General features: G+C 26.3%; 3 protein-coding genes across 4 annotated transcripts; 2 read left to right on the plus strand and 1 right to left on the minus strand.

Annotated features, from left to right (window-relative positions):
• Positions 1-271: 271 nt before the first annotated feature.
• On the plus strand, positions 272-1,784 carry LOC122861193 (replication termination factor 2). The gene is made up of 3 exons (XM_044165420.1): positions 272-451; positions 557-940; positions 1,025-1,784. The coding sequence occupies exons 1-3, from the start codon at positions 383-385 to the stop codon at positions 1,475-1,477; spliced, it is 906 nt and encodes a 301-aa protein (XP_044021355.1). The 5' UTR covers positions 272-382; the 3' UTR covers positions 1,478-1,784.
• LOC122861192 (membrane-bound transcription factor site-1 protease) lies at positions 1,521-5,799 on the minus strand. Its single transcript, XM_044165419.1, has 2 exons — positions 5,331-5,799; positions 1,521-5,186 (listed from the first exon to the last, which is right to left on the minus strand). The coding sequence occupies exon 2, from the start codon at positions 5,165-5,167 to the stop codon at positions 1,844-1,846; it is 3,324 nt and encodes a 1,107-aa protein (XP_044021354.1). The 5' UTR covers positions 5,168-5,186; positions 5,331-5,799; the 3' UTR covers positions 1,521-1,843.
• Positions 5,800-5,945: 146 nt separating this feature from the next.
• On the plus strand, positions 5,946-12,231 carry LOC122861194 (general transcription factor 3C polypeptide 3-like). 2 transcript variants are annotated; one of them, XM_044165422.1, is made up of 4 exons: positions 5,946-6,029; positions 6,125-6,680; positions 6,771-6,962; positions 7,057-9,160. In XM_044165422.1, exons 2-4 carry the CDS (start codon positions 6,172-6,174, stop codon positions 9,119-9,121), a joined length of 2,766 nt encoding a protein of 921 aa, XP_044021357.1. In that variant the 5' UTR covers positions 5,946-6,029; positions 6,125-6,171; the 3' UTR covers positions 9,122-9,160. The 2 variants fall into 2 exon arrangements, with proteins under 2 accessions (XP_044021357.1, XP_044021358.1); XM_044165423.1 differs by lacking the exons at positions 6,125-6,680; positions 6,771-6,962; positions 7,057-9,160 and adding exons at positions 9,257-9,574; positions 9,652-12,231 and having other exon boundaries at positions 5,980-6,029.
• The last annotated feature ends 2,319 nt before the right edge of the window (positions 12,232-14,550 follow it).

Consider the following 14,550-nt stretch of genomic DNA (forward strand, 5'->3'; position numbering starts at 1 on the left):
AAGACGCAATGTATTTCGTAAAATTCCACTCATTTTTTATCACAATTTACCAGTTGTCAATACTAATTATTTAAACAATATATAAATTTTTGTGTTATAAATTGCTACATAGACTGTGCTGGACCACGTGTGAGGATAACAACAGTAACTTGTGGGAGATCCAGGGAGATCCCTCCACTTTTTAAGATTATGGGCGCTCACTGCACTAACGCTGTCACTGGTAACAATACGTACTAATTTACAGTGTGACGTCACATTAAACTCCATTACAATTTAATCAGCTGTGATCAGCTGACATACTTTGACGTTAAATTATTTACAAAAAAAAGAAAAACATTAAAATAGAATTGTTGTTGTTTATTAAATAAAAAAATAAACAATCATGGGTTGTGATGGAGGAACTATTCCACGCAGGGATGAATTAATTCGCCTTAAAAAAAAACCAGAACAGGTAAATAATTTACTCAAATATATGACAGGTTACGAGTAAATATTTATCAAATTTATTCAACATAATTGAGTATTAATGTTTGTTTTTTTTTGTTTAATTATTTAGAAAGATAAAATTGCTGAGTTATCATTTAGATGGAGACATTGTACCATAAAACAATTGCCACTTCAACCACCAATAGTCTCATGTGGTCTAGGAAAATTGTACAGCAAAGAAGCTGTTATTGAGGGTCTTCTTGATCGTACAACATTACCAGAGACTGCCGAACATATTAAAAACTTGAAAGATGTAAAAGCTTTAAATTTAACACCAAATCCAGCATATAAAGAGAATGAAGCTGAAAAGGGTGATGGTTATTTTGATGATGGTAAATGTCCTTTTATTTGTCCAGTTATCGGTTTAGAAATGAATGGAAAATATAAATTTTGTTTTTTATGGACATGTGGTTGTGTAATGAGTGAACGTGCTTTGAAAGAAGTTAAATCATCGGTAAGAATCATCAATAAATAAATAAATAAATAAATAACTGTATGTATTCTAATAACACTAATTAATAATTAATTTATTCAATAGGTTTGTCACAGATGTCAAACACCCTATGAGCCATCTGATGTTATCATCATGAATGCATCAGATGATGATTTAATAAAAATGGAAGAAAATATGTTGACAAGAAAAACAGTTAAAAAATCAAAAAAAAAGAGAACAATTGATGAAAAAAATGTTGATTCAGCATCAACATCAACATCAACTGAAACAACAACATCAACAACAGCTGTCAAAACTAAAAAAAGTAAAAAAGAAGATAAAAAAGAACAATCAATTTCTGGTACAAGTAAAGCTGGCTCAAGTGGAGGTAAAAAAAGTGGTCCAGAAGATCCAGCTTTTAAAAAATCAAAAGGAGATTACAGTGTAGCTAAAGATCCAAATGCATCAGAAGTATTAAAGAGTCTTTTTACAAGTCACAAGTCAGCAGCTGATCAAACTCGAGCTCACTGGGTAACTTATAATCCTTTTTATAATTAAACAAAAAAAAAGTATAGTACTTACATTAAATAAATAAGTTTTCATTCTTTTTTTATAACAGAAAAATAATTTATTAAAATTTTCATTGTATTTTCAATCGACATAATTGATTAATAATTAAAGGTTTAAATAATACAAATTTTTTTTGTTCTTTTCTCAATATAAAATATAAATTATGTAAAGTGTATGGATTTTTTTGTTTCATCGAAACCTGTATATTATTATTTTTTTTCTTTTTGATAAAAATTAAATAATATTAATTTAATTATTATAATAAAAACTACCTAAATTTAAATAGAAAAAAAATTGCATTTATACTTATTAAAGTGAAAAAAAAAAAATTAAAAAAAATAACAAATTTATCATTTATATTTGAGGCACTCGATAATTAGTAATAGCCTGAATAACTCGTTGAATTCTTCCAATTGTTCTTTTTCGTCTAGCTGGTCTCTTTGTCCCGCAAAAGATCCATTGTTTAAAAATCATTATTAACAATATTATAATTAATATAATACCAATATTAAAACTCCAATAACGTAAATTAAAAAATTGATAATTATTATTAATTTCTTTGTCATTATTTAATGTTATATCTAAATCAACTGGTATTTGATTATTAAGTCCACCACCACGTCTTCTAATCCATGTTGAATCATCACCAATTACTGGTAATGCATCAGGTCCAGATAAAAAATCTTTGACCGATGTAAATTGTTGAATTTTATATAATTTTGTTGGTGTTGTTTCATTTAAAGGAATTTGTTGAGCAAATATTGTCACTGGACAATCAGAAAGTGATCGAAATTGTAAAGTACCATCTGAATTTTCAGCTTGAATAACTTTACTGTGTCGATTTAAATGATTATCTTTCATTCTCTTTGGTAATTCTTCAATATTAAATTTTATTAAATTAATATCTTCATTTTTTTGTTTTAAATTTTCTTCTAATATTATTGTTGGTATATGACCAGTTATTGTATATTCTAATATAGCATCAAGCATCCAAAAACATGATGGTTTTTTAAGATGTGCATCATCAATACAATTTGAATCACCATAAATAACTAAACGTCCTGGTAAATTATCTAATAATGTACCAATTTTTTCTTTATTATCATTAGTATTATCAATATATTCTTGTTTATTTTCATCTATAAATTCATATTTTGTTTGATAAAAACCGAGAACAGGAACATAATTTAATTGACCAGTATCTTTACCAGTTAATATATCATCACCTTGATCATGTAATTTAACATGTAATAATGTTCCATCATCTGGAAATTTAACAATTGTTGTTCCTGATGCATAATTAACTTGTTTATTTTCACCAAGTGTAAATTGTCCATTTCTAACTGAATCACCAAGTGCAATACCCCAATTATCTAATAAAAGATCATTCAATGCAGGAATATTAGCACCACCAGTATCTGGTATCCACCATTCACCAGTATTTTCATCATAAAATGTAACTTTTTTCATGACAGTTACATTATACCAATCAGCAAATATAACAACAGATAAACCCTCTTCTTCAACGTCTTTTTTAAGCTTTATAATTTCTTCAGGAAAAAATTCTTCCTCAGAATCAACAATTAATAATGTACCATAATTATTTGCTTGAAAACATGTGAATGGTGTACCAAGTACCTCAAGATAATATCCATTATTTCTTAAATGTTGATACATATCCTTGAAATTTGTATGTATATGATCACCATTCCAATCTAATGGATCATTTTTAGCTTGTAAATCATCACGTGGAAAATAACCAGGTGGATATCTTAAATTATGAAATTGATCCCAAAGTATTCTTTTTTGTCTTGGTGGTGTTGGTATAACTTTAACTTTTAATGGTAAATCAATAATTGATTTTCTTGGTTGTTGTTCACCCTCACCAGGAGGTGATTCAATACTCAATGTAATATGACCCTGTGAAATACCTTGCCAATCAGCAGCATCATCTGGTACAGTTATTGATACAGCAAGCCATCCTGACCAAGGCCACAATACATCAGAATATGTTAATGCAATATTAATTTTTTCTCCATATCCATCATTTGTATAAGGATGCCAAGTGACTTTATCAACATGTCCAGATACACCAAGACCATTTATTATTGTAACATTTATAATTGTTGGCATACCAGAATAATAAATTGCTTGTGTACAATAAGGCCACATATATTGACACTCAGTTAAATCAATATAATTTGGTGATAATGTTGCTGTTGGTGTATATTGGCTTAAATATTGATATGCCCTTAATAAATTTAATTTACCAGCACCTTGTTCAAACATACCAACACCAGGAAGACGTTGTGCTGATGCTAATAAAGCTTGTTTCATACTTGCTGGTGTTATTTTACTATTTATTATTGATGAATTATTATCTGGATTAATAAAACCACTTGCAAGTAATGCAACAGCACCAGCAACAACTGGACTTGCAACTGATGTACCTGATAAAGTACGACATTCACCTTCAAGTGCTGAACCTCTTACACTAGATCCATATGTTACTAAATCAGGTTTAACACGACCATAGCCATTTGGTAGCTCCCAAGTTGTCATACCACGTGATGAAAAACGTGCAATTTGATCTTCCCAATTTATTCCACCAACTCCAATAACATCCATTTGATCAGCTGGATTATTATGTGTACCATATAATGGTCCATCATTTCCAATTGCCGATACCATTATAACACCATTTGCTGTTAATTCCCATACTTTATCAACAAATGGATGATCCATAAAATCTGGTCCACCAATACTTAAATTAAGTACATGAACTTTTGATAATATAGCATAATTAAATGCATCAAGAAACCATGATGTATATGATACTTGTTTATTTGTAAATACACGAAATATATATAGCTCAGCATCTGGTGCAAAACCAAGACATTCACGTGATGATGATGCTATTAAACCAGCAACAAATGTACCATGACCAAGACCATCATCTAATGTTTTTTCATTTGTCCAATTTGTACGTTCTTTAATTTTTTTAAAATGTGAATGATGAGCAGCAAGACCAGTATCAAAAATAGCAACTTTTACACCATCACCACTAACACCACGTTTCCATAATTCATCAGCTTGAAGAATACTTGTTATTTGACGTGGTATTGCACGAAATAAACGTCTTGATGTATGAAGATTTGATGATTGCCAAAATTGTTTATTAGCACTATTAATATTACGACTTGAATATTTATTATATTCTGGTAAATCATTGATATCACTTGAATTAATATATTTAAGACTTCTTTTTACAAGTCTATGTGGTGTTATTTTTTTTATCATTGGATGTTTATTTAGAGCTAATAAACCATATTTTTTTGATGCTTCATCAAGTGATACAACATCGAAATCACTTGGATAATCACTAGCTGGATTATTTCTAGGTAATATACGCCAATTAATAATACCTGAAGATGTTAAAGCAGCTTCAATATAATTTTTACGTGTACTTGATTTATAATAATCTTCAAATGCAACGATATACTCATTTTTAATAATTGTTGATGAAAATTCTATTTTGACATTTGGAGTATTTGTTGTGTTACATGTTGTTGATGTTGTGTTGCTTAAATCAACATTAAAATAATCATAGTCTATTGAATTTTTTGCTGCAACTAAAAACAGTCCCAAAAATATAATCCATAGTCCTCTTGGTATCATAATAATTATTGTCTTCTTCCTATAAATAAATAATTTAAGTTGTAGGTTAAATAATGTTTGTGTTTTTTGTTTTATAAATTTTTTTTTTTCTATAAAAAGAATGTTTTTTTAAATGTATGTTGATATACAATAATAATATTTAATTGTATAATAAATATCTTACTTTTTGTGGTATGAGGATTCGTTATAATTTCATGATTCCTGGAGATATATTGACTGTAGAGCAAAGATAGTGAAACATTGCTGATATTTCACATATATTTCTTCTTGTTTTTTATATTATCTATTACTATTAATTTATTATAACATTTGACATTAGTTGTATCATACATAAAAATATATATCACATTAGTTTACTGAAGATTTGTTTATCTAATCATTTTTTTATATGTTCTAAAATGTTGTTTTCATTTATAAAAAACACAACGACAAAACTTGTTGTGTGTGATGTGTGTGTGTATATTTGTGTATTGAATCATTGATGAATCATTTTAATTATTTAACTAAAAAAAACATCATATTTTATTTTTCTATTTAATTGTAGATAATTAGTATTCAATTTCCAAACATAATTATCAATGGATTAGTTGATAAATAGACATTTTATTTTAACTTTTTAAAAACAACATGACACAATAATAAAAAACATCAGCCATTTTGGTTTCGAAAATTTCAGGTCAAGTTAGATTAATGAAAGTTGTAATTATTAGAACTACATATTATCATTGTAAGTTTGACAAAAAAAAAAAAATAAATAAATAAAAAAAGCATTTGATATTTTGATTCTAATCAATTCTAACTTATTTTATAATTTTATATATCAATCTTTGTTCTAATCAAAACTGGATATTTAAAAAAACAGGTGAGAATTATCCATTTAGTTATTATTGACATACATATTCCAGAGCTATTAAATTGTTATAAAAGAAAGTTAAATATCAAATCAACAAATGATAGGTTAATTCTTTAAAATAATTCTATTGGAATTAAAAAAATACATCAAGATGAATATTAAAATGGAAGTTGATGAAGAGGAAGTAGATGGACTTCCTATAAATTATGTGGAATGTTCAAATAATTACTTGGATGAACAAGAACAAGAACAAATGCATATTGATGATAATAAAACAGCATTAGGACCTATTATCATTGAGGAAATTGATGATAATAATGTGACAAATATGTATGTAAACATTGACGAGTTTGTTGATGCAGTAACTCTTGAAAATCAACCAGTTGAAGAATCAGGTATCACGTTCAAAGACTTAGAAAGACAATCATCAGATGAAGAAGATAATAATGTTGAAAATGAAGATATACAAGAACCAAATATACCTTTGGGAATAGAAGAAGAAGGTTTATCAGATGAAGAAGAAGAAGATAGACATTTATCTGATGAACAAAAATCAGTTTTGATACGTCAATTTTTAGTTGGTGAAATGAGTTTTTCAGAATATTCATCAAGAATGGGTAAAAATACTCCACCAGAAATACCTCCACCAAGTCCTCCAAGGTAAAAAAAATATTTCATTAGTTATGTTGAATTATTTAAAGATATTTGTCACAATATACTAAATAAATTTTGTTTTAATTTTACTTTTAGAGATTTTGAAGATGAGGAAATTGAAGAACCAAAACCATTACAAAAAAAAATCAAACGTAATAAACCTATGAGAGCAAGACGATCACATAGACATTTACCTCCAGCTTTGGTTGGTTTGATGGGAGAAGCAAACACAGATTATGCCAGAGGTAAAATTGAATTGGCTGAAAAAATGTGTATGACTATTATCAAGTAAGTAAACAACAAATATTTTTATAATCATTAATTATAAAATTCATTTATTTTTGGTTGATTAACAATTATTTTTTTTGTTAATAAATTTTAGAGAGGCACCACATGCACCAGAACCATATGAAACTCTTGGATCAATTTATGAGTATCTGGGAAAACCAGAACAATCACTTCAATTTTTATTAATTGGCGCATTTTTAACTCCATTAAATGCTGAGAAATGGGTTAAATTGGCAAAACTATCAGTTCAATCAGGAAATCGTATACAAGCAATAACATGTTATTCCAAAGCAATTAAAGCAAGTCCAAAAGATGCGAGTCTTTATGAGGCACGTGCTAAAGTACAAGAAGAATTAGGTGAAAAAAGAGCATATATCAAGGGTTATTTAAGATTAATTCATCGTTTGGGACCAGAAGATGCCGAATTATTACTAAGATGGGGAACAGAATTAGCACAAAAATTTTTTGAAGAAAAAAATTATGACAAAGCACTCATAACAATGGAACAAATATTTAAAAAATGTACAAATTTAATAACAGCTGAAGAAGTTAATATGATGACTGCATTATTAATAATAACAAATAAATTTAGAAGATCATTGGATATTTTAACAACTTATACAACAATTTGGGTAAATTATGAAGAATCAAATGATACTGATGAAAATAATAGAAAAATTTTAAGTTGTGAAATACCAGATGGTATTGTTGTTGATTTAAGAGCAAAATTTTTAGTAACACTTATTGAGCTTGATTATATTGATTTAGCTGATACATTTACACCAAGATTTCTTGAAGAAAGTCCTGAAGAATCTGGTGATTTATATCTTGATATTGCTGAAGCATTTATGAGAAAAAAAAAATTTGTATTTGCATTGAGATATCTTAATCCATTAGTTAGAACAAAAAAATATAGTATGGCTGCTGTTTGGTTGAGATATGCTGAATGTTGGACTGGTTGTAAACAACCAAAACGTGCATTAATTTGTTATGAAATTGTTAATAAATTATCACCAGGACATTTAGATATAATGGTACAATTATCAACACTTTATAAATGTTTTGGTTTTCATGATATGGCATTAAAAGTATTACAACAAGATCCAAATTCTGATGATCTTGAACCAGATGCTGTTTATCGTGAAGCAATGATATTATTAAAAATGAAAAATTATGATGAATTTATAAAAGCAGCAATGCTATTATTATCAAGTCACTGTATTCATATAAGATCAAGACGTGAATTACCAATTTTAACACGTCCAGATGTACGTCATAGACTTGAAGCTATTCGTAATCATCGTCTTGCACGAGCTGAACCATTTGAAGAAGAAAATTCATCAACATTTAAAGATTCAACATTACCAACTGTTGACGAAGAATTTAATATGTTTATTGAATTATGCAAAGTTTTATATAAACTTAAAAAATATGGTCTATTTCAAAGAGTTTGTTTTACAGCATTAACATCAAAAAAATTTGAACAAAAAACTGTACATATTATTTTTCTATCATTATTATCATGTATATATAATAATGATGCATATCATGGATATAATTTGGTTCGTGATTTAGTTAGAAATTGTAAAAAACCATCATTATGGAATTTATTAAATATTATGATACAAAGATCAGATGATTCACGACACAATAGATTTATCATGCGTTTATTAACACAAGAAGATGCATTTTCTTATTTACATGTACTTCATGCTAATAATTGTTTAGTATCTGGAACTTATAAATATGCATTAAATGATTATGTATCACTTTTTAAAGTTAATCCAAGTCCATTATTAGGTTTACTAATAGCTATAACATTTTTACAAATGGCATGTCAAAAATTTACAGCTAAAAAACATCGTTTAGTTGCACAATCACTTGTATTTTTAAAAAAATATCAAGAATTAAGAGATACTGATATGTCACAAGAAACAAATTATAATATTGCTAGATCACTTCATCAAATTGGTTTATTTTCTGGTGCATCACATTTTTATAAACTTGTACTTGAAACACCACCATCAAAATTAATTCAAGATAATTATGAATTATTAGATCTCAAGTGTGAAGCTGCTTATAATCTTCATCTTATTTATATGCAATCTGGTAATCCAGATCTTGCTACAATATACCTCAATCAATATATTGTTGTATAAAAAAAACATTGATAATTATATTCATTTTAAAATAAACAATTTTCTTGTAAACATAACAATACAATTTGTTTTTTATTATTTAAATATTTGTCAAGTTTTTTCTATTTTTTTTTTGTGTTTTTATTTTGTTTATAGAATGACTAGTTTAGCTGCTAAAATTCAATTTACCAAGTTGTGTCAAATTTATGAGGAAATAACACAAGCGAAAGGAAAAAATAAAGCAAATATATTGAAAATTTTTTTTGATGATTGTCGACAATTGGCTATTAGATTAAAAAAAGAAAATTCAAATGCTGATGTTTCAATGTTTCCAATTGTGCGATTATTTTTGTTGGATCAAGATAGAGAACGAGCAGCTTACAATCTCAAAGAGCTGACAATTGGATTATCACTAATACGTATATTTTGTTTAGGCAAAAATAGTATTAATGGACAAAAAATTTTAAATTACAAGTAAATCGAATTCATTTAATTTGTTAAATTATTGTGAATTTAAAAATATAGATATTAATTTATATTTATATTTACAGAGAACCAGATAAAAATGCACCAAAACCAGATGATTTTTCATCAAGAGTATCGTGGGTTCTTCGTTTACAATTACCAAAAACATGCTCTATGAATCTTCAAGATTTGCACAATTTACTTGACTCAATTTCCCAAAGTAATACAAAAGATATTGAACTTAAAAAACTCGTTGAAAATTGTGGATCATTGGAGCTCAAATGGGTTCTTCGAATAATTTTAAAAAAGCTAAGTATTGGTGTACATAAAATTTGGGATATATATCATCCAAATGCTGAACAATTTTATTTAGAAAATTCAAATATTCGAGTTGTTTGTGATACCTATCAAGATAAAAATGTCATAGCCGAAAAGAGTGTATCAAAATTATCTGTTTTACATCCATTTAAACCAATGTTACTCGAACGAATTTGCATTGAAAAAGCTAGTGAACTTTTTTATAATAATAATGATGGAATAATTGTACAAACAAAATTTGACGGTGAAAGAAGTCAGTTACATATGAAAAATGGAAAATTTAAATATTTTACAAGACATGGATTTGACATTACAAATAATCCATCATATGGTGAATCAGAAAATTCACCTGGTTTTTTAACTGAACGAATAATTCGATTATTAAATCCAGATTGTCGTTCAATAATCCTGGATGGTGAATTAATGGGTTGGCATAAGCAAAAGAAAATTTTCAGTACAAAAGGTTTATTATTTGATGTTAAAAAATTAACAGAAAAGAGTTCACTTCAGCCTTGTTTTGTTGCTTATGATATTGTCCATTATAATGATGAGTGTCTATTGAACAAGCCATTCAAAGAAAGAATGAAAATATTGGAACAAGCATTTAAAGATTGTCAAGGTATTTTAATAAAATGTAAAAATATTCTTGTTACAAATTTCAATGAACTTCAAGATATTTTTAATGAATCATTGGATAAAAATGAAGAGGGAATTGTACTAAGAGAACCAAATGGAATTTATAAATTAAATACACGTGCTAAAAGTGGATGTTATAAAGTAAAAGCTGAATTTTCAAGTGATCTTGCAAAAGACATTGATTTAGCAATTGTTGGCGCATATTATAGTGAAAAAAAAACAGTTGGATTATTTGGAAGTTTTCTTCTAGCTGTTGTTGATGATAGTAATAAAAATGATAATAAATATAAATATTATACAATTGTCTCAATTAAAAGTGGATTAAAAGAAATTGAAAAACAAAATATGATAACTCATTTGAGACCATATATGATCAAGAAAAAACCGACAAATGTTGAAGGGCCAACAAAATATCCTCCTGATTTTTGGATTCAACCAGAAAATTCAATAGTTTTACAAATAAATGCAACAGAAATGATAACGTGTGATCATCAACCATCTAAATATACATTTCGATTTCCAAGAGTCAAAAAAATTAGATATGATAAACCCTGCAATGAGTCATGCACTCTGGATGAGTTAAAATCTTTCATAAATAATGAAGGATATATTCAAAAATTAAATAAAAATCGTGTTATCTTTGACAATAAACAATTTAAATCAAAAGAAAAAAAAATTCGTGAAACGACAAGTATGAAACGAGTTAATGTAAGTTTTCAAGGTGTTAGAACTTTTGATATTATTAAATTAACAAGACTATTTGAAAATAAAGAATTTTGTGTGACAAATGAAAAACGTGATTCATGGAAAAATAATAAATTAACTAAAAATGATATTGAAAAAATAATTATACAACATTCTGGAAAAATTGTACAAACTCCAACAGTTAATAAAACATTTTGTATTATTGCAAGAGATGAAAAAGAAGCTAGAACAAAAAGTTACATTGATTCTGGATTGTATGATGTTGTTAAAATTGACTGGTTAATGAGAGTAACTAAAAAAGAAAATTGGAAATACGTTAAAGATTTTAAACCTTGGGAATGTTTTACAAGACAAGAATCAACTCTTCAAAGACATTTTAAAAAATATGATATTTATCATGATTCATTTACTAAAAAGACTGATATAAATATTCTTAATAAATTATTGGATAACATAACAATATTAAAAAATCATCATGACATTGATCCAAATAATAGTATATTACAAAATGTTCAAACAGAATTTTCTCATGACGTACATAAAAGATTGTCAAATAAATTATTTGGCTCAGTATCACAATATACACTTTTTATAAATATATTTGGATACTTTACTGATCCAAATGATGCAAAAAAATATTTATTTATTTTTATGAAAGGTAATTGTTGTGATGAAATTGATAATAATGATGTAACACATATTTTCGTCAGTGATAAGTCAATAAATATTTATGAATTATCAATGCAAGTTGATGAATCTTTGATTAAAATTATTGACAGTCAGTGGATAAATGATTGCTTCGATCAAAAAAAATTATTACCAGTAGAATCATATTTATTAACAACAAATACAAATTAATTATATAATTTTTATGTTATTTTTCAATGTAAAAAGTGCAATATTGCCACTCCTCATAGCTCCTGTGAGGAGCAGCATATTAAAAAAAAATTAACATGAAACACTTGTCTCGCAATATTGCAATATAAATTAATCAATTGGATCTTTATTGATCAATCTTTCTGAAAAATTTAACTGTATATGTATAAATAAATTGAATACAAATATAATTAAAGTGTTGAGTTTATTTTAAATATTTGAAACAGTCTCCGGAAATTGTTGAGAAATAACTTGGGGGTTTGTCAAATCATAAACTGACAGTTTTCTCATTAAACATTTTACTTTTCTACAAAAATTATGAAATAAATATACATATAAATGGCTCATGCATTTGCCAAGTTTATTTTATTTTTTTATATGTTAAAAATTGTAGATATAAATATGAAAAGAATTGGAGGCAAGTACAGATGGAATATGATGAAACAATGAGATTCATTCAGAGATAATTAATTTATAAACAAAAAAAATTGTCGGTTAATTGTGCGTTAATTATAATTTTTTTTTTCCATTGCATTTATGAATAAGATCTTTGATTTTATGATAATATATTTTTATTATATGCTCTAGTTAATTCACCTGTTGTTTACAATCATTCTTCATTGAGAATTATTATTATCTTTTTTTTTTTCATTCATATTTTTTGTCTTTATTTATTTATTTTTTTTTCAAGAGACAAGTAGAATCTCGTTAACGAGACATAACAGCCAACTAGGTCCACCCAGAAGCAGAAAATAAAAAATATTAATATGAGTTATCCTCAGTTCCACTAGAAGTTTCTACTTATAGAAATGTCACTCTAAACAAGACGAGTATTAATTGACTTTGAATATTACTGAAAAAATTTTAAAAACGTATCTCTTTTGATTTAAAAATAATATTATATACAAATTTATAAACAATGTTATATTTTGTTTTTTATTTTTAATATATATTTAAAAATTTTGAATTATTTAATTTTCTATTTTTAATTTTATGACATATTTTACATTTTTTAAAATTATTTTTTTGACATTTTATTTTTTTTTTATATTTTGATTTATAAAAAAATTCTTTTGGATAATAAAATCTTTTAACTATTGATATATCTGATGAACTAAAATTTGGAAATTTATATACAAAACAAATTTTTTTTTTTCTTCTTGAATAATAATTTTTTTTTGTATATTTATCAATATTTATATTTGAATTTTGTAAATTATTTGATGTATAATAATTTTCATTTTTTTTACTATTAAAAATTGATTTAATTTTCATTTTTTTGCAATTTTTTTCAGGACATTTATAATATTCATTTTCTTTTGTAATTTTTTCACTTGAATAATATTTTACCTGTTTTTCATTAAAATTAATTTTTGAATTTTCCAATGAATTTTTATTCATCACATCCACATTGATGGGTTCCAGGTCTCGATTCAGATGTCGATTTATATTTCCTTAAAAAAAATAAAATTAAAAACATCAACAATTTTATTTATTTATTATTAATTAACTTACGTTTTTCGACAGGTTTTGCATTGACTCTGCGTCTTCCTGATGTAACAGATTTATTTCTAAGTATTATTAAATAATTTTATAGATTTTCATGGAGCCATACGTCAAGAGATACCTCAAAGGATCCACAATAATCACACGATATTTATTTTAATTGAAAAAACAGTCCTGTAAGTGATCTCGTTTACGTATGGCTTTAAAAACTCACTCTGAATTATTATTATCCCTTCGTTGTCTTTTAGATTTACCAGCATCAGTAGCCGTATTAGTAGCAGCACGACTTGTACATCTCAAATCTCTTCTGTAAATATTATTTAAATAAATAAATAAATACATAATATAAATAATATATTTACCCTTCATTGATATATCCAACATAGACAAACATAACTCCAATAACACCAAGAATAAATTTACCAATGTACCATCCAACGTTTGTCGTACAATGTGGCATCTCATTTCACAATATTAAAAATTAATTAACTCAATGGAATGTAATTATTTAACATTTTTAAATCAAAATAATTATGAAAAGATAAATTTATTTCTTTTTACTAAAACAATCTGTGGTTAAAAAATATGTTACAGATAAGTATATGTATATATTTTAGAGAGAAAATAAATAAAAAAATAAATGAATGTCAGTCAAGGCAGGAATAGACTAGTGTGAGACTTGGCATTTTGAAATATGTAACATCATTTTGGTCATGCTTGGTCGAATCGTCTGATGATTGTGAATGACCTGTCAACATATTTTCCTTGACAATATTTCGTTTATACATATAGGCATGAAAAGAGATGATGTCAAGCGTTCATCAACTCAAAAAAAAAGATGCTCAAAAAGAAAAAAAAAAACAAGAGAAAAAAAAACGAAAAATTAAATGAAATTTTCGAGTGACACCCCCTTGGTTCTCGGCTCATTAGGATAAATTCCAAAT

This window comes from Aphidius gifuensis, linkage group LG1, assembly GCF_014905175.1.
Source record: "Aphidius gifuensis isolate YNYX2018 linkage group LG1, ASM1490517v1, whole genome shotgun sequence".
NCBI lineage: Eukaryota > Metazoa > Arthropoda > Insecta > Hymenoptera > Braconidae > Aphidius > Aphidius gifuensis.

Excerpts from the sequence above, each read along its gene's own strand:
- LOC122861194 (XM_044165422.1), top strand. The coding sequence starts at position 6,172 with ATGAATATTAAAATGGAAGTTGATGAAGAGGAAGTAGATGGACTTCCT. Across the intron at positions 6,681-6,770 it reads CCTCCACCAAGTCCTCCAAG|AGATTTTGAAGATGAGGAAA; the intron begins GTAAAAAAAATA and ends TTTTACTTTTAG. Across the intron at positions 6,963-7,056 it reads ATGTGTATGACTATTATCAA|AGAGGCACCACATGCACCAG; the intron begins GTAAGTAAACAA and ends AATAAATTTTAG.
- LOC122861193 (XM_044165420.1), top strand. The coding sequence starts at position 383 with ATGGGTTGTGATGGAGGAACTATTCCACGCAGGGATGAATTAATTCGC. Across the intron at positions 452-556 it reads TTAAAAAAAAACCAGAACAG|AAAGATAAAATTGCTGAGTT; the intron begins GTAAATAATTTA and ends TTAATTATTTAG. Across the intron at positions 941-1,024 it reads TGAAAGAAGTTAAATCATCG|GTTTGTCACAGATGTCAAAC; the intron begins GTAAGAATCATC and ends TTTATTCAATAG.
- LOC122861192 (XM_044165419.1), bottom strand. The coding sequence starts at position 5,167 with ATGATACCAAGAGGACTATGGATTATATTTTTGGGACTGTTTTTAGTT.